Here is a 25,927-nt window from a genome sequence, read left to right as displayed (position 1 = left end):
GCCGCATGATAACTTCATATATAGTAGTACTACTAGGTCAGTTATAATGCAACAGATATAAATTATAAGAAATTAATGCATATATGCCATATATACTGTTACAAAAATAATTACATGGTGAATTATAAGTAATTGATGCACTATTTACTGAGGATATATAATGACTAGCTATAATCCAACATTTCATATGGGAAATTTTAATCTAACTCAACTTTATATCAATTACATGACAAGTGCAATATTCTTATCGTGCATTTAATGTACAGTTTAGAGAAAGTGACAAATTACATGACAAATATTATATATTTATTTTGTTATTGATTTGATTTAACCAAATCTAATTCGAACAAATATTTTTCCATTCATATAGATTTTTATGCCTCCAAAATTGAAGTGGTCACATGGTTGGACTCGCACTTTAAGAAAAATAAGTATGTTCCTATAACAAAATTTGTATTCAAATTAAGTTTGACAACATCACCTGACGGATAATTTCATGGCAAATAACATTTTTACAGTTAACTATCATGTGTTGAATTATAAATGCTTATTGAACATTTGCATAATCAAGCTTAGTTGCTGGCAATTAAAGTTTATGTAACAACAGGTAGCATCTCTAATCAGGTGTGAACCCCAATTACTTCACCTCTAATTCGTCAAAACTGAAACCCTAATTAGTAGAAAATATTAATAATTTAGGGTCTGAAAACTCAAATTTGGTGATGAGTAGTAGACATACATGCAAGCAATGGCGAGTGAGGTTGATACATACATATATAATCTGCTAACCTGTACCTTTCACCATTATCAACACACTAAAGCACACACGTGTCGCTGCTCTGGAACCTTCCCATTTCACTACTACTGAAAAAACACCATGATTCCCAAGGAATGGTTAGGTGTCCCCTTATCTCTGGCAATTCCCCCCCCACGTTGCGTTCTCTTATTAGCTGATTCTCCTACCCCCAACTGTCAGCTCTCTCCCCCCCCCTTTTTTTCAAACATTTTTATGCATCGAACATCTGTCACCACTTCATACACCGCTTTTTACTTTTGTTCTTCTTGTTTGTTGTTTTTGCTGCGACCGAGATTTCAATAAATCTTTGGCTTTTCAGATTTCGATTTGGTAATTTATGCAGTTGATTGGTTTTAGTTGGCTTTTGGACATATATATAAATATAGATGCGCGGGGGTTCTTGTGCCGTGAAATCATCGGAGAATACCACTTACTCGGTAATGCAACGGATTATGCTCAGATTCCGACCGATTGCGCCGAAGCCCGCTGGTGGGGAAGCGGTTCCCGCTGCGGTGGAGCAGGAGAGGAGAAACTGTTCGTCCAAACATGGAAGGAGAACTAAAAGGAAGTACGTTAGGGTTCGCGGTCGGCAAAGCACTAAGAGAAAAGCTGAGGAAGGCGGCCGAAGATCGTCGCCGCCGGAAAAATCAGGAGTTGAAGACGAAGCGTGGCCGGAGAAAAGAGTGGTGACGCTTCAACTTCTACCGGAGAGATCTGAGAGTGATAAGAGCTGCGATGATAGTAGTGGCCAAAAAGTTGAAGAAAATCGGAGTATAGATCTATATAAAGTAGATGATGAAGATACTTACGAGAAGTTGGATACCGGCGGTGGTGGTGGGACGGCGGCGCTAGGAAGCGTCCGATCCGTCATGAAGACGTGGATAATCGTGGAAGGTGTGACGGAAATATTCATAGAAAGTGGAGTAGGGTTAGGGTTTTCAGATGGGGAGAAGATCAACAGGCTGCAGGGGGACACGTGTCCTGGGTTCGTATCCGACGGCACGCATAACGTGGTGTGGGTTAACGAGGCGTATAGAAAGATGGTTGCGGAAGGAGAGATGTGGGGGAATGGGATTATGGTGTGGTTGGTGGTGAAAGAAAATTTGCCCCATTATAGTCCGTCATTTGCATGCAGAGTGAGGATGATTCAGCAGACAAAGCATGGGCATGTGTGGAATAGAGTAGTGCCGTGCGATGTGTGGAGGATGCAATTCGCAGGGTTTGCATGGAAATTGGACGTCAACACCGCGCTAGGTTTGGGCATTTAGATGGGGCAACATACGCCTAATTTCACAACAATATTATCAGGTGATTAACAAATTAGTACTAAATTCCTCCTCCTCCTCCTCTTCTTCTTCTTTCTTTCTTTCCCCTAAATTGAGAGCTTTAATTTTTGCCTTTAACTCCTGAGATGCCAGATCAGGAAGATTTTGTTGAATCTGGTTGGATCAAATCCAAATTAATTAATGTTACATATAAAAAGTTAATTAACATTTATTATATGGTAAGTGTATAATTTTAAAAAAATAATTAACCACATAATAAATGCATTAATTAATACTTTGTTCCTAATACAATTGATTGGGTGTGACTAGTCCCAATCTAAACCCAGAAATTGAAAAGCTTCCTTTTTACACGTAAGTCTTTAATTTTATGGTCAGCTATTTCTTTTAAATTATTTCATTATCTTTTCCGATTTTTCTCAATTTTCACTTATATTTCTTTTCTCCATTTTTTTTTTATTTTTTAAAATTATTTCACCAACTTTTTACTTTTTTTCCTCTCTTCTTAACTTCAACATTCTATTCATTATCTAATATTTTTCTTAATAAACTTCTCACAATCTTATATCTTAACTTTTAAACTAATTAAATACACACGTTTTAATGTCCCGCACACACTAACTAGTATACAAAACAGAACAGTGGAGTGTAAGAATTGATTAAGTGGTGGAGTGCGAAAATCCATACTTCTTAACTAATTTACTTTTCTTTTGAAAATTGCCTCTAGCTGCATTTATTAGTATGTCTTCTGTCCTAACAAAGTCACCCTCTTAATTACTATCTTGATAACCCTATTAATGTTCTAAAATCAATTCAATTAAGATTTCAGAAAGATGACAACGAAGCCTTAGAAATTCAAACCATTCCGAACCTTCTTTTTTCCGGTATGTTCCGTTTTATGTCTACTATTCAAGTGCATAATATCAAAAAGGACCAAAAAGGATAAACTTTGGCCTGCATCCCTATTTTGAAATATTGTATGATATTTATTGAAATGCCAAAATATTAACTTAAATAGAGAACTCAATCACCTTTCTTAATAATGAATAGTATATGATGGTACACTCTAAAAATTAATACAGCAAAACGAAGTACTCCTGAAGTGCATAAATCGATATTCCTATTATCTTTTCAAATTCACCAACATTCTTATTAAAATTTCCCTACCAAAAGTAGCAATAATCTTGTTTTGTTTTTTTTATCAATAATAATCTTAAACATTATGAACCAATATAAGTGGGAAAAGACCACAAAACTACAAAATGAAAGCATTTCTAAGCTTCAAATTTCTTGGTTTTACCTTTAATTAATCTACTCTAGTTGGCTGCAAAATTAGTTAGGGGTATAAATTATCAATATAAACCTTCATATTATTTTTATTATCACATATCAAGATTGAAACAGTAGTAGTTGTTACAATTACTGTATCCTGTGTACATCAGTTCCTATTACTCAGAGATTTTCATACTTGGAAATTATATTGGTTAATTTTTTTTGCCATTTTATTATTCTAATAAGATGTAATCAATTTTATCATAATTAATAGTTTCAGGTTTCCACGGTAATTAATTAGTCATTTTGTTTGTGATTTGATAGATTGTACATTTTTGTTTCGTCAATATATGACAATTTTATAATCAAATCTTTAATCCGTTTTTATATTGATTACAGAGTATTATAAAATACATATTACTGCTAGCGTACAGAGAGCTATATTTTCTTCTTTCTTTTTATTTTTTTGTTTCCCCTAGGTTTGATGGTTATATATTTACATAATTACTTATCAGGATCAAATTTATAAGTTGTAACTTATTTTGAGAACATTAGTTTCTCTTTCCCATTTAACTTTCAATAGGAATAACTAACTAATATAAAATGTAATGAGAAACTTTTGTACTGAGTTTTATTAGGCAAATCATACGCATATCTTGTGCTAATTAAGAACAAAGCATCTAATGTGCTAGTCCAACCTGAACCGTGGCCCTTGGATTGGGTTAAGGCAGGATAAAGTACTTATCAACATCACTGCTCCCACGTAGGATGGATTCCACTTCATCTTATTCTTATATATCCATACGTGCCCAATAGATTTGAACATATCCAAAATTGGCCCTGGATATCCATAAACAAGGAAGATAAGATATACTTAAAATGTTAAAAATAGAGGGAGAAAAGTGGTTTCGTGGTGAAACTATCCTGTGTGCAGCCAGTTTAATTAGCTCTAGATCTCCAGCTTTACTAAAGCGGGAATATCGGAGGCCTCTGTTCATATTAGTTTGCTTAAATTTATTTAAGAGATTCCTGTCTCCTTTATATATCAGATACTTTTGAAGCATAACATGTCAAATATACATCTTATTTTAAGCATAAGTTATGAAATATTCAGATAAAACAAGCCACGAATTTATAAGATTATTAGTAATTAAATTTTGTACTTAAAATTATCAAATTAAAGGAATTTATTAAAATTTTAAAAAGGTCAGGAAAAGCACAATTTTTCTTTAGTATCTTGTTTTGACAACTAAGTAGGAGATACTAACATCTAATTACTTGGAGAGTTCATCAACTCTTTCCTTCAATTTTTTTCACTAAGGAACATCTTATAATATATTTGAAGGAGTTTATATATATAAGCTCATTCAAACACCCTTTAGATTTATCTTCTCTAGTAATAATATAATGTTCGCTCATTTGAAAAAACATATTATGTAATTCGGTGTAGTTATCAGTATCACACCATCCATATTTTGATTTTTCCCTCCACGGAAGTGGATGTCATTTTTCTTAACAGATGCCAACAATATTAATCAGCATGTAGGTTAGCAATTTACACTCTTTAGCTAATTGATGCAATTGATTTTTTACGCAGTCTGCTGATCGTGTCTTTACCTCTGTTCTAGGGTGATGCTGAAGATGTGCGATGCAAAATAAGTGGCCAAATCTTCTGTATATCAAATATATGTAGCTGGTTGGCTTTGAATACCAGCCAACTAAAGAATCAGTTGCGCTGGTTAAGACTTGAGAAAACAAACTTATTATTTCAAAGGTTTGAAAAGGATAACAAGCCTTTTTGTAAGACGTGGTAATGAATGATGTACAGGTGAGTTATGTAGTCTTGGCATGATAATTGAAACGGCAGCTTGCAGCTTTTTCAATACCTTTACTTTTATGTTCCAGTTATGTACCCACCAGAATAAATGAACTTGGTGCCCTAAACTATGATTATGAAAGTTCAAGATAGAAAGATCACAAATATTTCTAATAGTTAAACTTTCATATAAGAAATGAAAATTTAAGATGATATGTGCACTTTTTCAGCCAAGCAGTCACTAGACAATGTATTGGCTAGACAAAACAAGAAAGGTACTTCAAAAGAAAATCATAGCGTGCACATAAATTACGTCTAACCTCTTTCCCCAAACGTCTGCACTGAAACGGAGATGGATCACCTGATCATCCAAATGCGATTTGTTAGCAATATAGGAGGAAATCATTTGTCCAGTGCCTGTATTTCTATCAGGCAATCTCCCTCATTCAACTGAATTCCCCAACTCTTCTAAGTAAGAAACCATTCTGCTGCATTGAAGAGGTCACCGCAGAATATGCAAACCTTCAAGAATGATTAGGGCAACGAGCACCTGAACGGAACTTCAAATTGCAATGAGAACTTAGTGACTTTCGCACAACTATTGTCATAAAATTTCTGATACATACAACATGTCTGAATATAAAATATAATACAAAAACATTTGATACCAAAAAACATGTGTCTGATTATAAAAAATGTTACATATGATAAATAAAATTTAGATCACTTGCAACATGTACCTGAATATAAAATCCAAAACCTGAGATCTTCCACTCCCCACAGAGGCCGATAATTCAAACCTCACATTCATACATGGAAATACTAAACCAATAAACTTCTGGATGAAGTATTTGAGCTTGCAGAGTTCAAATATCTAATTTAACGCATTATCTCTAAAGTCTTTGCTTGGATAGAAGGACATTCCTACGGACTCAAATTCATAATTTCCATTTTCATTAAGAAACTCATACAGTTACAGAAGCATGAGTTGAAAAACTTCAAATCCATACAAGGATCATGAAATCCCAACAATCCGTAAAAGCAATTTCTCTGAGCAAATCGTGACAATGATGCTTAGAATGCCAACAATTAGAACAAATCGAAAAAGCATCTAAACTATATACACTGCGAAAACACAGATGATCGTGGATCGTTGAACTTACAAAGCCTAGTAAACAGTGAAAACAGACAGCATTTCTCGCTTCCTGCCTCGCAAAACCTACACATAATTTCCACATTACCAAATCCCATAGGCATGAACCTCAGTATCTACTCGTAATATGCACTGATCAAACTTAATTTTTGATAATAAAAAAAAACGAGAAACGAGAACTTTTGCCCGGTTAATCATGTGAAGAAAAACATAGTCGCATTACCTGTTTAAGAAGCCATTCTCTGTGTGAGATGCTTGAAGAAATCATGCGTTAGAGACTTGAGGACAACACAATTTAGAGAGGAAGAAAAAGAAGGGGAAAACGAATAGTATTTGGTAGTTGGGATTCCTCACATTTTTATAATGATTAAATTAAATTGAGGCGCGCCGGCGCCTAAAACTTTTATAGTTGGGCTCGTCCACAACAAATATGGGCCCATATTGGCCTTACAAAGTGTGAAGTAAAAAAGCTCTTAATTGGGCTTTGTCCATTCCAAATCCATTAGCCCAATAAGAACTTAATCATATGAAAATATATTTTTTCTCGAGATAATTACACTATTTTCCTATGAAATTTATTATAATTATACATTAATCTCTTATAATTTAAAAAATTATATCTAATATCTCTAACTTTTTATTTACATCTATCAAATAGATCCATCTATTAGTCTAAATCTAAAAAAATTGCTATTATTAACAAAAAAAAATTAAATAAAAATTCATATTTACTCTCGATTGACTTATTACAGGTCAAACAAAATATTTTTCTGACCACTATCCTTATACATTTTCACACACTAATGCATGTGGGGAGTTAAAATTTGGTCAAATAAATATTGTTCAACCTGTAATAAATTAATAATAAATCAATCGAGTATAAATATATATATATATATATTTTCATTCATTATTTGATATCGAAAATTTTAATGAATTTCAATTAACAAATGGATCTATTAAGCATACATAAATATTGAGAATACTAAATGTAATTTTTTAAGTTATATAAAATTTACGTTTAATTAAGGTGGTATAACTAATTTTTTTTCTTTATAAAATAATGATAATGAAACAATTATATGAAAAAAAGTAGAGTACATAGAGGGGAAGAAATAAATAAATGACATTGAATGCTTTGGTAAAGTCTGCACAGCTTTACATAAATAGTCCATACTTTTCCTACTCCATAATCTTTCATCCTACGACTTGCCTGTAATATTTGGTAGCAAATCCACGTTATAAGGTAACATGAAATTGAATTACTCTATAACAAGTACAATTAAACTTTGAGTAATAATTCATTGAGTTCGGACTAGAATTTTGAACCATCACAACTCTCATGGAATCCCTCCCTCCATAACTTTTGCCCCATCTCTATCTCTCTACTTTCTCCTATATTCTCTCTCTCTCTCTCTCTCACACACACACACGCACACACTAACCCCTTCGTTTTTTCTCTCTTTTTCTCATACAAACCTGCGTGAATATTTCTGCATCTAAAAGTTTAATCTGTTTAAGCAGTTGTATAGATTTTGAACTCATCTTCTGTTTGTAAATCCTTTCTTGCACGTGTAAGTCTCGTGTTTATTAGTCTGCAATCATGTAGTGCGATCATGTCTGTGATTTTGAACGGATTCTTGATATTCTTGGCAGGCAGAACGATGCATGCTGGAAAAGCTTGTTTGAGTTCGGTGTCGAGGCGGACGAGGAGCCAGTGGGACGCGTTCTACAGAAGTCGGCACGATGAGATTAAGAAGAAGTCCGATCAAGAGAGTGGTTGTGTTGGCAATGAAGGATGTGGTATGAAATATGATGTGAGAATTCAAGATTTTGAGACTAGGAATGAGAGTTTTGGGGAAAAGGGCATTGGGAAGGATGCTGATTCTATGAGTAGTGAGGATGTTGAGAATTCTGTGTCTTCGGGAGATTTGGAGGACTCTGAAAGAAGCAGTCACTGTGAGGACGATGCTGATGATTCTGATAAGGACTATAAAGTGAAAATATGCAAATATGTGCAGAAGAAAGGAGCACAAAAGGTTGGGAGGGCGGTGAGGAAAAATGGCGTTGGAGCTGAAGGACCTGTGGATTTGATAAACAAGTTGGTGGACTCAATATGGAAGGAAAGGCATTTAGTGAAAGAAAAGCCAGCTTCTGTTAAAGAGAATGATTGGAGTAATACTACGCTGCCATTGAAGTTCAGGCTGACGGATGATCAGGAGTCCTGTTTAGCAGAGAAAACAGATTGGGAGATGGAAATTGACTCTCTGTTTAGTGATTTAGAAATTGGACTCTGGGAATCTGAGATTGGATGCACAAATTCTTCAACAGTAAGTTAATCTCTACAATCAAATAGAGACATTTATTAGAATTATGTGGATCTGCATCCAAAGTTATCTTATAAACATGCACTCTGGATCAATGTTGCTTAGTTTTCTGTTGGTGGTCTGCAGAAAGATGATGAAAGTACTGTCTCCACAGATAATGATGAAAATCCGGTTGCGCGTTGTGGTCTAGGGGAGCATGATCTTGTTGTTGATGAACAGATAGGCATCATTTGCAAGTGTTGTTATGCTGTGCTGCTGGAAATAAAATACGTTTTGCCACCTTTTGTAAGTATATGAACTTGCTCATTTCACCTTCTGTGTCCATAAAAAAAAATTGCTAGATTTGGCTCAGTTTGAGGCAAATCAACTGTTGAAAAAGGACTATTTCAACTAATGTTAAGACTCGATAAAGCGTTGAGTTTCTCTTATCTCCTGCAGTATGTGGAATCTCCCGAGAGACATGAAAGGAAGTACGTGGTAGAATCACAGAACTCCATCATGAATCAAATTCCGTTTCAGGGCTCTCCTTGTGGTAATCTGGAGTCATCTTCTGTTCATTCTGAGGGCACAGTTTTGGATTTGATTCCTGATGCTGATAAAGAACTGTACCCACATCAACTGGACGGATTCAAGTTCTTGTGGAGGAACATAGCTGGAGACATTCACATCAAGAAACTGGAAAAGCTACCAGGGAATGGTGGAAGAGGCTGCATAATCTCGCACGCCCCTGGCACTGGCAAAACCCGACTGACCATTGTGTTTCTCCAAACATTCATGAAGCTATACCCGGCCTGTCGCCCTGTGATTATAGCTCCACGAGGCATGCTCCTGACTTGGGAACAAGAACTCAAGAAATGGAACGTTGGCATAAGGTTCCACAATTTGAATGAGGCAAAGCTATCTAGTGAGGAAACTGCAATTGCTGCCGGTATTATTGGCCAAACAGGGAATCAAGAAAAGAACAAAGACTACAACCGATTCATAAAGCTGTACTCCTGGATGAAGGGTGGAAGTATATTGGGAGTCGGTTATCGTTTGTTTGAGGAGCTTGCTGGAGAAAATGAGAAAAAACATTGTAATGGTAAATTCAAGAAAATACTCCTCGAATTGCCAGGCATTTTAGTGCTGGACGAAGGGCATACCCCTCGAAACAATCAAAGCCTAATGTGGAAGGCTTTGACAAAAACAACAACGCAAAGGCGCATAATTCTCTCCGGGACACCTTTTCAGAACAATTTTTCAGAGCTTTATAATACACTCTGCCTAGTGAACCCGAGATTTTCTCATCAGATCATGTCTGAAACCAGCTGTGGCAGAAATCTTACTAAGAATGCAGGGAGAAAAAGGAAGGCCAATGCAGCAAGAGATGAGTGGGCAAATCTGACAAGTTCCATCAGCAAAACCGATAGTGATGCTGATGGATTAAAGAAGCTTCGTTCAATGATCGAACCTTTCGTCCACATACACAAAGGTAGTATACTGCAAAACACTCTTCCAGGAATGAGAGACTGTTTGGTTATCTTAAGACCAACGGATTTGCAAAGGAAACTACTCCAAAACGTCGCTCGAGTTGACAAATTTCTAGAGCAAGCTTACTTAGCTTCTCTCATCTCAGTCCACCCTTCACTTGTAGCAGAGAAACCAGAGTTCTCAGATCACAAAAGAAAGCTGAAATCCCTGGCATCAGACCCCAATGCTGGAGTAAAAACACGGTTCCTGATCAAGCTGATCCAACTCTCCATCCGTCTCCATGAGAAAGTCTTGGTATTCAGCGAGTTCATCGACCCTTTACTCCACATCAAGAACCTGCTAAAGTCCCACTTCTCCTGGAACGAAGGCCGGGAAATAATTTACATGGACGGAGACCAAGGCATAAAGCAGCGCCAGCATTTGATCAATTCGTTCAACGACAAACATGGGGAGGCTAAAGTTCTACTTGCATCACAAAGAGCTTGCTCGGAAGGAATAAACTTAGTCGGGGCATCAAGGGTGGTGCTGCTAGACGTGGTGTGGAACCCGTCGGTGGAGAGGCAGGCCATCTGCCGAGCATACAGGCTTGGTCAGGAGAAGGTGGTTTATGTTTATCATGTGATGACTTTAATGGAGGTGAAGAAATATGCAAGGCAGGCGGAGAAAGAACGGATTTCTGAGCTGATTTTTTCGTCTAGTGACGGTGGTGGAGGTGGGGGGAGAAGTGCGGGGTGCGATGGGGTTGTGTCGGAAGATAAAGTGCTGGAAGCGATGGTCGGGCATCAAAGTTTTGGTAGTGTGTTTGAGAGGATAGTTCACCAGCCAAAGGAATCGGATTTGGTGAGGACTTTCGGGTTTGTGGATCTTAAGCAGTAAACTTGTATTGTGTTCATCTTCATTTCCAACTCTCAACATACTTATCAGTATAAATATTGCTGGTTATTTGTTGAGATCAAATATTTTACATGTATCGTGTATTCATACAAATAGGGATTAAGTCGATTTGAGCATTTATGAATGTATCAAAGTAAAAGTACCCACAAATTTTGTTATATAATTTATTTTATTATGTTTAACTACATATATAAAACTATGATAACAGTAAATAGATTATTTGACCTAATTAATATTTATTATGTATTTACGTACATTCACTATATGTTAATTGAAAAAGAGTTACCATTTTGAAAATAATTTATAGGAAAAAGGGGTAGTGGTACGTAAATCTGAGTCAGCGGACCTAGACTCTTCTTATTACTACATTATTCTTTAGATCCAGATCTTGCGGCTGAGAACTTATACCCCGCCATCACCGTTGGATTAGCCTATTGCCATAATTTTGCGGCTCAGATTTTCAAAATGGCGGTGGAAAAATTGGGAACAGCTATCTCACTCGGGTCTATAAGTAAACGACCAGCAACACAACTTTCCCACTCTCAAGATACCCGCTCCCTCTCTTTCTCTCTCTAGAAAAAGTTATTACACACACTCTCTCTCTCTCTCTCTCTCTCTCTCTCTCTATATCTATAGATTTATCTTCTGTATACGCAGTTGGAGTTCGGAGGGCTTCGTGAAGCTTTCTTCCAGCGACTGGCGCTTCTGATTTCGGCCTCTTCCTCTTAGTCAGTCGAAATATATGTACTATAGGATTTCACGAACACTGTATTTCCTCAGTTTTATCTGTTCATTTATTTATTTATCTGGGTTTGAGCTTGGGTTTGTGACTTCTCGATCTAGGGTTTCCTTTTTGGTCCCTGTTGTAAGTTGTTAAATTGTCTACTGTAAGTTGGTGTTTAGAATATATACACATAATATATATATAGTGCGCTTCTCTTCTGAGGTGGCCTCTTGCTGCTGGATTTTGCTCTTGTGGGATTTTGAGGATTGGATTTGTGTCAAGGTAATTATAATTAGGCCCCTCTTTTATAAATAGTGAATTATGTTAGAGCCGCTGTAGTTAAGATATTTGAGTTATCTTAAATTTAGTTCCGATGAGAGAACGGATAAATGGGTGTTGGGAGGGGAGGGAGCAATAAGAACTGTTGTTTTCGGTGGATGTTGGCTGTTTAGGTTCAGTTGCTTTTATTTAATAATCTAATATGGGCTTGGTTGATTTCACTAATTTCCAAGTGAAAACTGTGAAAGAATAAAGGAAATGATACGTTGCATCAAACAATATAAGTTTGTGGATTTGAAATCATGCGAGGTTACCGTCTTTCTAGTGAATTTAAGAGATTGGCGAGGACATGATTGCAATTTCTGCAATGCTTTGTGCAGAGGCTATTTTGTTGCACTACTGGGTAAAGAACACTGAATAATTGGACAGAAAGACATAATGATGGCTAAGAAGGACAGATTTCCGCCAGGGTATTCTTCTAGTTTTGCTCCCCATTATGAATCTGAAGGATCAGGTAGCTCAGGACGGATTGATTCAGCTGAGGATTGTTCTGCACCTACGAGGAAATGGATTGATTTAAATTCTGCTTCGAGGGATGGTTTTGCTGTACCCATTCAAGTTATCCCCTTATCCAAATTATCTTCATATGAGCGGAAGAGTTTAGTGCTTCGCTTGACATCAGAGCTCGAGCAGATTCGAGTTCTTCAAAATAAAGTTGAGTCACAGAAAAAGAGAACTGCAATTGCTGTTACAAAGTCATCTTCTAGTGATATTCTCAGCTGCAGTAATGCCCAACAGAAAGGTCTGCCAGCAGGGAATGTAAAGAAGTCATCTGTGTCAGGTTCTGGGCCAGGGAAAAAAGCGCGTGGTTGGAATCGAGGTATTACAGGAAGGTTTGAGTCGGCCCACACTGGTGTAAATGCCAATGCAGGATTGCTAAAGCAGTGTGAGAGTTTGTTGAAGAAGTTGATGTCACAGCAATATGCTTGGGTGTTTAACACACCCGTTGATGTGGTGAAACTGAATATTCCTGATTATTTTGACGTTATCAAAAACCCTATGGATCTGGGAACAATAAAGAGCAAGCTTGCTTCAGGAAAGTACTCAAGCCCTTTGGATTTTCTTTCTGATGTCAGGCTTACTTTTACCAATGCAAAGACCTATAATCCTCCTGGGACTGATGTCCACATCATGGCTGATACGATGAGTCAGTTTTTTGAATTGAGGTGGAAAACTATAGAGAAAAAACTTCTCGGAAGTACTTCCCAGTCACTACCTGGCAATTCAGGGATTCTTGAGGAAACTGAAATCACTAAGCCATTGCCCCCGTCAAAAAAGAGGAAGCTTATCCCAACAGAGGGTGAAGTAATGCAAGAGCCTACCAAGCCAAAGATGACGGATGAAGAGAAGCATAAATTAAGCAGTGAATTGGAAGATTTGCTTGGTGACCTGCCTGACAGTATCATTGACTTTCTAAGGGCGCAAACCTCGACTGGAGGCAATGGTGGAGAGGATGAGATCGAAATTGACATTGATGATCTAAGTGATGACACCCTGTTTACCTTAAGGAAGCTTTTAGACGATCATTTACAAGAGAAACAGAAGGACCACGTGAAATCTGAAGCCTGTGAGATTGAGGTAATTTATTGAATCAGTTTGCATTCTTGTTCTCTACAGTGAAAATCCTGTTCGTAATGGTAAGTGCGCTATTTTGGCATTACGAAAACTGACTATGTTGTTCTTATCTCTTTGTCAGCTGCCAAATGTGTCAGGGCTTAGTAATTCCTCATTGCGACTCGAGAAAGGTTCTAAATTTTGAGATTTTGTTCTATGTTTAGTGTCATTTCTCTGCTGTCCATCTGGTGTCCCACCTGACCGTTGTTTCTCTCATGTTAACTACTTCAGGAAATGATCCTACCGATGAGGATGTTGATATTGGAGGTAATGAGGCTCCTGTCACTAGCTACCCTCCAGTTCAGATTGATAAGGACGCAGGGGGCAGAGCTGAAGAATGTAATGAAGCAGGTTGATGTTGATGCATGAATACTATCTTATTCGTTCATGTGTCCTGTATAGGGACTGTGTGCTTGTAAATGCTGCTTTTAAACATTTTTTTTCTAACTTTACTTTTCAACTGTGCTACCTTATTATTTGATTCCTTGAGCCGTGAAACATCAAGTGAAACCTTAACCATACTTGCCCCTGCCTCTCTAGGATGGTCCAATAGCTTGGGGCACCTGTGCACCAGAAAACATTTGAATTAAGCACATTCATGATTATGCTTATTTTGAAACTCTGAGCAAAAGTTGAATCTGCAAGTGGCTAATGTGGTAAATGCGGAGGCTTTTGCAGACTTTCTTGTGTCTATGATTTTCGTATCTCTGTAGTTTGGTAAAGAAGAAAGTTCCTCTTCATTGCAGGAGACCTGATGCTTAACTTTTACCCCTACCTTTTGGTGCATTGGTGAAAGATTATACCTATAATAATTGTTCTCGGAGCTTAATTAAATAGTTCTTTTTTGCTTGTCTTTCCTACTTCAATTAAAATTCTATTTTCACATATATGCAATTCGTGATCTGGTGTTCTGGCGAAACCTACACAGCCACTCCGTGGAAGAATAAAGGAATTTTGGAGGCTTGCTTGGATCTGTAGAAAATAGAAATATAATGTCATCTTTGTAGCCATTTCTTTGCTTTTGTTTTTTATTTCTTATGTTCAAGATTATAGCACCTGATACTTGCATATTTGCTTTAAAAAAAAGAATATGAGGATTCTTTTCCCCGTCTGAATTGGCAATTCCGGAGCAGGGTGAATGGGTTACAGCAGGGATTGATGTATTGAGTTGGTCTTCATTGTGTCGTCCTGTGTTTCTAAGATGTTGGAGTAATCGTTGCAAGGGGTGTGAGATGTAGAGTGTTTAGCAGGGGTTATATCATGAAAAGCTGATCTTACTGCTTGTCCTTGAAGCCATATTCTCTCTTTCTCGTCGAACATGATGTCTGCAATGGTATAAATGTTCACAAACTATTAGAATGCCCACTAATCCCAACAGGGAGAAATTGTTGCCTGATGTTGCTTGATGAATATAGCCAACTTTTATTTTTGCGGCTTCTAAGTCATAGCTTCTCATGGAAACTTATCTACCATCATTGTATTGTCCAAACTTGAGGTTTTGGAATCATAGTCATCCCAAAGTTGTTAGACTTTTCATGTATGCTAATTGCTAATATTCGTACACAATTGGCTTTTGGATGGTTCCAACCATTTCTGAGATCTGGTGGTTTGTGACTTTTTTTGGGCCTAGTGTAGATTCTCTTTTCCTTGTTGACACAAAAAAAAACACTCTATTTTTGCAGACACATGACGATGATTTTTCTTGCTTTAAGTTTTATGGTTGTGCTACTTTACTGATGTTACTCAATCATGCAGGTCCAGACTCTGATAGAGGATCTGAATGCTCCAAAGATTCTTCAGCTGTAAAGCAAGTTCAGGTATTGAGGGTGTGAGGATGTTGTCTAAATTTTCTGTTTATGTTCCCCTTTCTTGTTATGAACTTCAATATCACATTTGTCGAATTATGTGATCTTAATTAATTGGTCTGTCGCTGCAAGTTGGATCATAAAGTTTATCCATATCTTTCAGGATGATATTGGTCAGACAGTGGATTCAGAAAAAAAGGGCGATGCCGAAGAGCTGGTTGATGGACATGGTAAGTTTTCCATATTTGCTTGTTTTTTCCCCCCTGTGAGACTTCTGCTCTTCTCCAAAACTTTTCATTTTCATGGATTGGGGTTTCAATATGGTAATTCAGAAGACAGCACAAAACTCTAAGGTGTAAGTTTTTTGCAATGTCCTCGTGATCAGCCAAAGATATATCATCTTGCTTTATTTTATGCAATTGTTTTGAAGTGTTCTATCTGTCAAATTTTCTTTTCTGTTGGACTTTGGTTTATGGGGAATGACTGCTCAAAAGTTGATTCTTTGCTTGCATTGGAAGTTGTATGATATGTTTGTTCAGGACTGAATTTTCTTAGATTTCTGCCATTTCCAGTTTTGGACTTTTATACTGCAGTTCCGGTGCCATGAAATCTTAATTTTGGCTATGGAGTTCAGTTTAATTCTCTCTCTTCTTGTAATACAAACTGCTTTGGTGGGTATGAGGTCTGTTATATGATTTTGCCCTGCCTGCTTGTCTCTTTGTTTTTATATGAACCTTCACATAAGATCCATATGCATTCCTGTGGCAATATTGATTTTTAGTGATTGGATGCAATAGTTACACCAGCCATTCTGTGGTAGTCTTATTGGCTATACTCTCTGTTAAAAGAGTAATTTCAGTTGGTCATGACCGACTTGCATTTGTGAGTGTCGAGGGCGTCATTGGCTTGTGTATAATGGCCATTTGACAGTGTTTTAAGAATATGAGGGTTAGTGGGAGGATTTGGCTTGTATATATGGGCCTCATACGGTTTTCTTCAACTGAGGTGAAAATTCTTTGAATGGTTTAGAGCTTTACCTCAAAAACCACAGAGGAAAGAATGGAAAAAGGCAGTCAGGAAGAATAGTAATTGACTTCCTTCAGTTGTATTCTGGCATTCTTGTTCTGTGCACTGGCTTCTGTGTAATTGGGGTGGATTATAACAAGTTCATGGTTTATGATTAAGAAGCTATGCAATCACCATTGGTTCTACTATGACATAATATGGGCACTTTGTTTGTATGGTGTCAGTAACTTATCTGTGACTATAAGCATCGTTCTAAGTTGCTTATTGATTTGTATTGTGTTTTTCTACAGCATCTGTTAGTGGACTGGACCAGCTTGAACAAGGTTCACAACTAAGGCCATACTCGAGCGATTCAGATGGTCAGCTGGATGGTAAGCAATAAGAAATGATGTATTGGCTGTGTCAAGTACTTGCCATTCCTTATCTGTGGTTGTTGGACATATCAGGGGAGAGTGCACAAGCTGAGAGGCAGGTCTCTCCTGACAAGCTGTATAGGGCCGCTCTTTTGAAGAACCGATTTGCAGATACAATCTTAAAAGCTCGAGAAAAGACGTTAAATCAGGTTGGTTACATTTGATCATATGCCTCGGTTAACTTTCCTGGTGCATGCACCTTGATTGATGTTTGGGATATTACTGCAAGGATGATAAGGCCGATCCAGAGCGCCTGCGACGTGAGAGAGAGGAACTTGAGATGCACAAAAGGAGAGGTTGTTAGTGATGAATTTCTTCCTCATAGAATATGGTGAATGAAATCATTTTCGATGTGATAAAAAATGAAATAATGTTAACAATCACCTACTAATTGACCAGAGAAGGCTAGGTTGCAAGCAGAAGCCAGAGCTGCAGAGGATGCTCGAAAACGAGCTGAAGCAGAAGCTGCAGCTGAAGCAAAAAGGAGGAGAGAGCTTGAGAGGGAAGCTGCCCGAGAAGCATTGCTTAAGGTTTAGCCAAATTTTGATGCCACGGCACTCAGATTGTCTATTTCTTCTCCCTCTTGCAGCTTTCATCCTTACTTGGACCCCTTAATTTTTTTGCCCACTTAGATGGAGAAGACAGTTGAAATCAATGAAAATTCACGGTTTCTAGAGGATCTTGAAATGCTGAGGGCTGTGGCTCCTGAGCAATTACCTAGTTCTGTGGATGAGACCAGCCCGGATCGCTCACCAGATGGCTTTGGAAGTTTCAAATTTGGAGGCAGCAATCCCTTAGAACAGCTTGGATTGTACATGAAAGTGGACGATGAGGAAGAGGAAGCGGACCCCCCAAGCATTCCGAATGCAGTTGACGATGTGGAGGAAGGAGAAATTGATTAAGTCTCTGTTTTGCTCCCACCACTTTCTGATTAAAAGCAAGAATATTAAGACCACATATGGATAAGAAATGCATGCAGTAGATTCTTGGAAAACATTCTTTGGCAAAAAGGAAAAACCAAAAAAAAAAGTGAGGAAGCGGAAAAAAATTAAAAAAAGAAAAGACTAAAGATAGGAAATGCAGAAGAGTTGCCTGTGATCTAACTGCTTTGTGTGTGTTACTGTACAACAAAGTAAGTGTGGTATACAATGTGTAAGAGTATGGTATGAAGTATGAAGCAGAAAGCCAAAGGACTAGTGACTTGGCGAAATAGTTGTTAATGAGCGTACGTTGTGTGTATTATAACTCTAATGTATTCGTTGATTGCGGATCCATCCAAAACAAAGAAACTCTCCAATGTAAGTTAAGTTGTTGGCTTGTTTTTTATGTGTGGGCTTATTCATAAATCTATGGAGATGATGAAAATCAGAGAGATTTTTGTGGATAAGACTTTTCCTCTCTTTGAAGCAAAATCACGCTAAATAAACCAATGGAATTTAATGGCTAAAAATGGAAGTTTATTCTACCTCTGCTTTATTTGGATACAATGTTGAAATTATCGAATTTGGTAAGTTTTTTAAGTATGTTGAATATGTAAGGCGTTCCACTCTAGACTTTCACATCTGTATATTAATAATCAATTCCATCCAATCAATAAATACGAAGAAAAAGGACAAAAACTGAAAAAAGATAAAAAAATAAAAAAAAAAAAAAAAAAGATGGAAACCCAAACAAGCAAAAAAAGGGGAGACAAATGGATCCGAAAGCAAAGAGGGCAATGTGGCGTTAACCGCTCTGCCTCTGCCATAACCATGAAAAACTCCTTCAACACCTCAAAAACCTCAACTCCTCGATATCAGCAACCACCAACTTTCCATCCTCCGCCGCCCCAATTCTCTTTGCTGTATTCCCTCCTACCGTAGCTCTATTATACACGAAGCTCCATAATCTGATTATTCCCAGAAATCCCTAATTATATTTGTGGCCAATTCATCTTCTCGTGTTCAGATCATGGATTTTGAGACCCTGAAATTTCTGTCAAGCCCTCTTCCTCTTTTTTTCACCGGTTATTTGATCCTCTACCTCATTGCTTATTTCATCATTTTCCGGTCCTGGGCAAGAAGGCTACGCCCCGAAGCTTCCAGCTGCGCCATATCCCTAGCTCATGGCACTCCGGCAGTGTTCTTGGCCTTTCGTGCCATTCTCTTTGACTCAGCACCGGATTTCCACTCTCAGAACACCCCGTTCCAAAGTCTCGTCCTGGATTACAGCATTGCCTATTTCTTTATGGACCTTGTCCATTACTTAATCTTTTACCCCACAGACGTTCTCTTCATCGGCCATCATTTAGCCACTCTCTTCGTGTTTTTGACCTGCCGCTACGTTGTTTATCATGGGGCTTGCGCCATTCTCGTGCTTTTGATTTTGGCCGAGGTGACGAGCTTGTGCCAGAATGTCTGGACTCTCGCCAGCGCCAGGAGATCGGATGTGAAATTTGCTGCCAAATTGTATGATTTCCTGTCCCCTCCGTTTTATGCTTTGTACTCTGTCGTCAGGGGTTTTTTGGGACCTTATTTTGTGTACCGAATGTTGGTATTCTACTCGAGTGGGGCTGCGGATAGCGTGATACCGAAATGGGTTTGGATTTCATGGGTTTTTGTTGTCTTCACTGCGATTTCTGTTAGTATATTGTGGATTTCGAATCTTTGGATTCAGATGTACAGAGAAAAGATGAAGAAAGTCGAAAAGAAAGTTTCATAAATGCTGAAAAAAGAACAAAAGTTCATTCTTTTCAGGTGTTTAATGCTCCTATATTGTATTCTATGTAATGTGTGAGAAAAGTATGTGAATGCAAAATCATTCTCGTTCTGTTCTTGCAATAAGAATGTGGTGATTGTGTTTTATGTTGGATGATTACGTTCAGATTTTGTGTTACTTTTAAGCTTTGGATGGATGAATGTTTTCTGTCATTCTTTGTGTTTCTCGGGGGCTATTATACGCTAGTGGTTATTTCAGTGATGAAATGCCTTCAGCTGAAGGTAGTGAATATTCAGTTTTAGTGTTGCTGATGGTTATCCAGCTTAAAATATTCTAGTTTATTACAAACAGATATCTGGTTTGGTGGCCTGTTTTATTGACTATGGAATCTTTTATGTCCGTATAGACAATGAATCGAAATTATTTTCTTGTTGGAGTTGGTGTAACGTAATCATATAGATTGACTACCTGTATTTCTGCCTTTGATTGTAGTTCTTCTTTTATTATCACTGCAATGTTTTAATTTTGGCCTCTTGTAGTGGACGACTAGGTCACCTTTTTTATATTATGATTTACTTATATACAGTCAGACAATGAACAGTTAGTTCTACATCATGCATTATGTATGAAATTTTTTTGATAAGTGACTCTGTAGATTTTAAGATGTGTGTTTGCTACATACCGAACAATATCCAAGGAAGTTATTGGTTATTGGTCTGCTTCAGGAAAACCAGTTTAGCAGTTGGATTTTGTTTCCATAGAATTGCATAAGTACATATGAAACACAGAGATCCTTTTAATGTGTGCGAAATAAGTCCTTTGGTTTTTGCTGGATTCTTTTTGAAATGCTGTACTCCAAGACAAGGATTTCGTTACTTCCACTTTCTGTCCCTGCCACAATAAGTTTTGCAGAATTAAAATATTTGAACGAGATGTGCTAGTTCTTCATCTCGACTATCTGGAACTAGTTGGAATTACACCTGGATGTTCTTGCATTCTTCTCAGGCTGGGCTGCTGAACTGCTTCCCCATATACCGTTGCTCTTCTTTTTCCACCTTTTGAATTCTATGATAGGATAGCAGCATTTAGCCATGAATCATGGATGTTGTTGCATGAGTAACATTTGTAGCCTTTTTGTGCCTTACTTTCCCAGTGGGTGAACCAAGTTAAGCTAATTTTGCTTGGTCTATAGATTGCAAACCAAAACACCGGGAAGCTGAAACAAATGAATATACTGTGTATAATCTCATATCCTTCCTTTCTCTTCTTCTGTAGTTATTTCCACCCGTATATTCACTTCTATAAACTTCAGAAATATTATGGTAGAACATGTTTTTTCTGTTCTTTCATCCATCTCTGCGCAAAAACTAGTGATATGTAATTAGATTAATTCCACTTATATTATGTTTTCTTCATGTTTTCTTTCTTGGTCCATTTTCATCTTTCCCCCATGTCTTGTAGTTCTTGGATGTTGGTTGTGTTAGCCTTGTACCCACAATCTCAAGGGTGAAATTCTCCAGTATACTATATCACGAAGTCCTCTATCTAAACTAATTGTCTTATTTTGGAATTGTGTGGACAATAAACGGTTCATTTGATTTATCAATCATTAAGCCTGAAAACAAACAAAATTTTGGTAGTCATAATATTCCTTTTTTTTTCCCTCATTCACGAAATGAAACGAATACGAACAAGGAGTAAACATGTTTATACACATACAACGAATGCAGATAGATAATTCGAAGCAGCTTTAGAAACACTATCATTTTAATTTGTCTTTGGTTTCATAGCCTGAATCTTCCCTTGTAAAACAATTGACAAACCCATCATGCTGAAAAATCTTCTCAGTATGCCTGAACAGTCGAGCAGATTCCCCCCGGTGTCGACCATTCTCAAGGATGGAATCAGAAGTTTACTTGTTTTTGTCTGAAAGGTAAAAACTATAACTAGTTTGCATCTCGGATGGGGAGATGTTTATGAGTAGAACTGGTAGGATTTAGCTTGAAGTATGATTTGTCTTAGCCCTCCAATTGGTGCTATGATCATCAACAGAACTCCAAGAACGATGCAAATCTGAAATACATTGAACCAAAAACCCAAACCCATCAGCTCTCACAAGCCCTTACATTTTCAGGAAGAGCAGAGGGTTAAGAAAGTCAACTTACCCAGTTAGTGAACCAGGACAGGCTGAATCTCCTAGGTTTGTAGATGGCAAGCCACATGATGCAGGGAAGCTGGAGGAAAGTTTCAACCATTTTTATGTTATATATTCTACTGACTCAAGACACCATACAGAAAAAAAAATAGATTAAGCACTTCCAAGTAATGCTTACGAAGTATGTAGTTGGTGCGAATGCGAATCCACCGAAAAATCCAAGAAGTCCACCAAAGAAAGGGAACGTCATGCCGACGAACATCGTAAATGCTGAAAACCGGATGAAATGTGTAAGTTCCTAAGGGGGTTATAAATATCAAGCTAACATTCAATTTGCCTACTCAGAAGAAAATATAGCAGCTAGTAACGTACCCACGTAGATATTCCTGGAGATAAACCGCAAGTACCAAGTAGGTCTGAACCTTAGTTTCTTCACAAGGACCGTCTCTATCATGTCAAAAACTGGCATCGCATAAATCTGCATCCATGTGTATAACACAGAACTATGTTATACATCTTTCCTCCTATGAGCAGCTTAGCTACAAACAAGAAAAGTGAAATTTCAGGCTCACCTGGTAGCTTCCAATAACATGAACCACAACAAACATGTTGGCCATGGCAATGAGCCACACAGGCTTGTTTAATGTCATGAGAATATTGTCTTCAACAGAATTGCCAAACATCCAGTATCCGATGAAAGCCACCGGGAAGTAGCAGAGTGCAACAACAATATAAGCAACAATCACTCCCCTCCACATGGGTATCTTTGATGGCTTCTCCGGTGTTGAAGGGATTGTGGCTTGAATCTCGAGGACAACATTGTGACCGGCATAGGCAAAAGCCACGTCTCCCAACGCACTGAAGAAGTTGAAAACAGTACCAGCTGTGGTCGTCGCTTTATAGCCATACTGCACGTTCCGTTGCACTCCCTTGTCGACTGATGCCCCCCAAGCAATTGTAGAATAACTTAACGACACAAAATCAACATATTAGGATTTGCACCATTGACAAGAATTCATGTTTCTTTTCTACTGAATGGAATAGAAAAGAGTAAATATATATGTACCTCAAGGACATGACTGCTGCTGCCAAAGAAACACCAGAGATTGAATTGAAGTTGGGAAGATGGGAGAGTACAAAGTGGACAGAAGCAAAGATCATGATAAAATATGTAAGTTTGATGCTTTTGCAACCCGGACAGACCAAATCATGGAACTTCTTGAGGGATTTGCCTCCTGTAACCATGTAAACTATGTCGACTCCAACTTCAACAATTAGCTGCTGAGGGACTACAATCCAGAGGCCAAGCTTTTCACCAAAAGCATGCTGTCCAAGTTCATGATACCTATCGAAACGTTTCCCTGGAACCATTTCATGCATCTCAACCATTTGCCACAAAGTGTATAGAGTAATGATCCAAGATATCACCATCACTGTTACTCCAGGCCCCCTGGAAATTAGTACAATTAGCACTCAAGAAATGAAAATCACATCTCCTTCTCTCTAGTATTCTATTTTAACTTGTTGTAGCGTATTGAATTTTTACCATCCAAGTTCAGACATGGCGTATGGGAGACTGAGGACTCCAGCTCCAACCATGGCAGTAACATTGTGAAAAGCTGAGTACCACCATTTTGCGTTTCTTGAAGAAGTGATGGGCAGCCATGCATCAATTGCTTTCTCTTCTGCAGTCCGGGTATCCACCTATATATATATATATATATAGACATAGTGTTTTTTCAGTCACTTGTTAAAATTTGCTTATAAAGAGTGATGGCCATCAACATTTAGTTGAGTTCGCACGTATATGAGATACTGGGTTCAAACCCAGGTTTCCCACTCCCATTGTTGTTGTAATTAAAAAACACAAGACAAGACAGGATAATGCTTAGATATTTCATTTTAATTAATGTTGTGATAATATTTTGTAAATAGGTTTTATTATTCCAACGATCATACAAGAAAATAAATATAATCACCACATACTCCAACAATCATAGAAGTCAAGGATTCATGTGAGAATTGATTTAGATAAGATGGATGAGGGTGTAGTGTGTAGTCAACACACATGGTATCAGATTTGAAAAACCCAGTTGAAAACTTGGTAAATAAATCCTCTGATTACAGCTGTAGGTGGTGGGAACGTGGGGAGTCATAAATAACGCAACTTGTTTGAAAAATATCATGACGGAGATGGAATTAAAAAGCAAATGAAATGCTGTTTCTGGTCAACTTGTTTTGTCTTAGGTAAGTAGAAAGGCAGTTAGTTGTGTGTTTGGCGTAAGTTGGACGTCGTCCTCTTCCCTCTCTGAATGTGTATGTGCTTAATATTACAAGACCAAATTCCTTCTCTCTGAATTCTGAAATTCATGATTCTTGCCTGAAAACTGCATCTATTTCCAAGTCCCACGGGTGGGGCAGTATGATCACGGTGGATGTTTTAGAAATACCATTATATTGAATTAGTACTTTTTTAGTTTTATTGTACTAAATGATACCATAATCAACTGTTGAATTCTTAGTTCTACTGATATATATATGCATACGAGATACAAGAACACCTCGGCCCCAAAGACAGAAACAAGTGATCAAGTTGATCAAATTAAGACACTTAGAAAAAAAAGGAATGATAGAAAGAGCATGTAAGACATGGATGTATGGAGGCATATGTAGTCATTTTGCATATCAGACACATGAGTAGGGGAATAAGGGGTACTTACATTTTTGGAGTAGTCATCGACAGCTTGAGTTCCCATGGTGAGACCAAGAGAGAGGAGAGTAAGAGCAAAGTGATGAAGATCGATAGGGAAATCTGAAAACCCTGAGAGAGAGCGTTTTTACATATATCTATATATAGGATTTGAATTGTTGGAGATGAAACTTATGAAATGTGGTGAGGTAGAGAATAATTAAATGGAAGGGCGGAAGCAGACGTTTTTGTTTGACTTTAGGACAATATTACTATATTAATGCTTCATACCAATCAATCTTAATTTTAAACAATACAAACACAAACGCTGCCCTTCTCCTCTCTGTCTCTATTTCCTAAGAAAATTCTCTCTCCAAGCCGGCAAATACAAACCCTTCCAACTTAATAATGACTTGTTTTTCCTCTTTTTCAACGAAACATGTAATTACCAACAAAAAGATGTGCTAATCATGATTTCAAAAATCTAGGTCCAAATTCAATGCAAAGAATCTGAGTTCATATATATCTGGTTCGGCAAAGAATTTAATTTGTGGACTGATTTTGTTTGCTACATATATAGTTGGTTGCTCAAATAATATATATACATAATCCAGCTCATCATCAAATATTATATATAAATTAATGATCCACTAATCACCAAATAAATATTATTAATTAAGCCTTGATCTTTTCGCAGCAACTTGGAAAATTACACTTTCCCTCCAAATTTCTCCTACCTATAATTAAAATACACCTAATTCTAATTAATTATATATTTTTTATTAACATCCTATATATATATATATATATGTCATTCCTTATATGCACACATAGTATATGATATAGTTGTGGTTTCGAGTAAGAGAGTCCCAAAAACGAAATACCCTTGGCACATTAATACTTTTCGAGCCTAATTTTTTTTAGAGAAAGTATTTTTATGAAATGTCTTGTCAAATAATAAATAATTAAGTTAGTTTAAAAAATTAATAATATATAAAATATTTATAGTCGTATTGAAAATTTTATACGTAATATGATAGGATATATGTATATTTACTGTGTGGTGTGTGTATAAAAATACTTTGACAGCCTTATTAATATATGCAGCAGTATAGTATTGTGACACACAGATTACAGTTTGGGACAGCTACCTATTCTGCTATATATACTATTTTTGTGCCAGTGGTTAAATGATAAACTAGTTTTTTCCCATAACTTCTTTCTAATGAAATTCCATATATATATATATATATATAATTTACCTCAATAACAAATATTGATTTTTATAATAATTTAACTTTATTATATACGTAGGTTTGGAGAGTTTTGAAATTTTAATTTATTATTAATTTTTAGTTATAAAAACAATTAAAGAACCCAATTAATAAAAAAGAAAAACGTGGAGTATGATGATCAAGATAATCCATGGTCTTAATTTTGAATTACTTGATTTT

General features: G+C 37.1%; 5 protein-coding genes and 1 long non-coding RNA gene across 8 annotated transcripts; 4 read left to right on the top strand and 2 right to left on the bottom strand.

The window, feature by feature from the left end:
• Positions 1–1,000: 1,000 nt before the first annotated feature.
• LOC105177396 (uncharacterized) lies at positions 1,001–5,234 on the top strand. 2 transcript variants are annotated; one of them, XM_020698952.2, is made up of 2 exons: positions 1,001–2,104; positions 4,949–5,234. In XM_020698952.2, exon 1 carries the CDS (start codon positions 1,183–1,185, stop codon positions 2,062–2,064), a length of 882 nt encoding a protein of 293 aa, XP_020554611.1. In that variant the 5' UTR covers positions 1,001–1,182; the 3' UTR covers positions 2,065–2,104; positions 4,949–5,234. The 2 variants fall into 2 exon arrangements, with proteins under 2 accessions (XP_020554611.1, XP_011098836.1); XM_011100534.3 differs by having other exon boundaries at positions 1,003–2,104; positions 4,980–5,234.
• LOC105177397 (uncharacterized) lies at positions 3,958–6,680 on the bottom strand. The gene is made up of 4 exons (XR_849048.3): positions 6,544–6,680; positions 6,331–6,386; positions 5,488–5,727; positions 3,958–4,191 (listed from the first exon to the last, which is right to left on the bottom strand). It is a non-coding gene; the product is annotated as an uncharacterized LOC105177397 (long non-coding RNA).
• Positions 6,681–7,706: 1,026 nt separating this feature from the next.
• Positions 7,707–11,149, top strand: LOC105177509 (SNF2 domain-containing protein CLASSY 3-like). 2 transcript variants are annotated; one of them, XM_088884594.1, is made up of 4 exons: positions 7,707–7,894; positions 7,977–8,650; positions 8,774–8,932; positions 9,086–11,149. In XM_088884594.1, exons 2-4 carry the CDS (start codon positions 7,985–7,987, stop codon positions 10,991–10,993), a joined length of 2,733 nt encoding a protein of 910 aa, XP_088740720.1. In that variant the 5' UTR covers positions 7,707–7,894; positions 7,977–7,984; the 3' UTR covers positions 10,994–11,149. The 2 variants fall into 2 exon arrangements, with proteins under 2 accessions (XP_088740720.1, XP_088740719.1); XM_088884593.1 differs by having other exon boundaries at positions 7,707–8,650.
• A 392-nt stretch (positions 11,150–11,541) lies between these two features.
• BET9 (bromodomain and extraterminal domain protein 9) lies at positions 11,542–18,258 on the top strand. The gene is made up of 11 exons (XM_011100533.3): positions 11,542–12,017; positions 12,395–13,652; positions 13,771–13,819; positions 13,920–14,039; positions 15,444–15,505; positions 15,657–15,723; positions 16,810–16,890; positions 16,966–17,081; positions 17,162–17,228; positions 17,332–17,462; positions 17,565–18,258. The coding sequence occupies exons 2-11, from the start codon at positions 12,453–12,455 to the stop codon at positions 17,832–17,834; spliced, it is 2,163 nt and encodes a 720-aa protein (XP_011098835.1). The 5' UTR covers positions 11,542–12,017; positions 12,395–12,452; the 3' UTR covers positions 17,835–18,258.
• Positions 18,259–18,596: 338 nt separating this feature from the next.
• LOC105177394 (DNA-binding storekeeper) lies at positions 18,597–19,775 on the top strand. Its single transcript, XM_011100532.3, has one exon. The coding sequence runs from the start codon at positions 18,883–18,885 to the stop codon at positions 19,630–19,632; it is 750 nt and encodes a 249-aa protein (XP_011098834.1). The 5' UTR covers positions 18,597–18,882; the 3' UTR covers positions 19,633–19,775.
• A 1,485-nt stretch (positions 19,776–21,260) lies between these two features.
• LHT1 (lysine histidine transporter 1) lies at positions 21,261–24,722 on the bottom strand. The gene is made up of 8 exons (XM_011100531.3): positions 24,505–24,722; positions 23,331–23,488; positions 22,851–23,234; positions 22,357–22,750; positions 22,157–22,262; positions 21,963–22,054; positions 21,795–21,863; positions 21,261–21,702 (listed from the first exon to the last, which is right to left on the bottom strand). The coding sequence occupies exons 1-8, from the start codon at positions 24,538–24,540 to the stop codon at positions 21,604–21,606; spliced, it is 1,338 nt and encodes a 445-aa protein (XP_011098833.1). The 5' UTR covers positions 24,541–24,722; the 3' UTR covers positions 21,261–21,603.
• Between the last annotated feature and the right edge of the window lie 1,205 nt (positions 24,723–25,927).

The sequence above is a fragment of the Sesamum indicum genome, linkage group LG9 (assembly GCF_026168435.1).
Source record: "Sesamum indicum cultivar Baizhima isolate 11 linkage group LG9, ASM2616843v1, whole genome shotgun sequence".
Taxonomy (NCBI): domain Eukaryota; kingdom Viridiplantae; phylum Streptophyta; class Magnoliopsida; order Lamiales; family Pedaliaceae; genus Sesamum; species Sesamum indicum.
The sequence above is the reverse complement of the archived record's forward strand: the minus strand, read 5'-3'. Positions and strand labels throughout refer to the sequence as shown.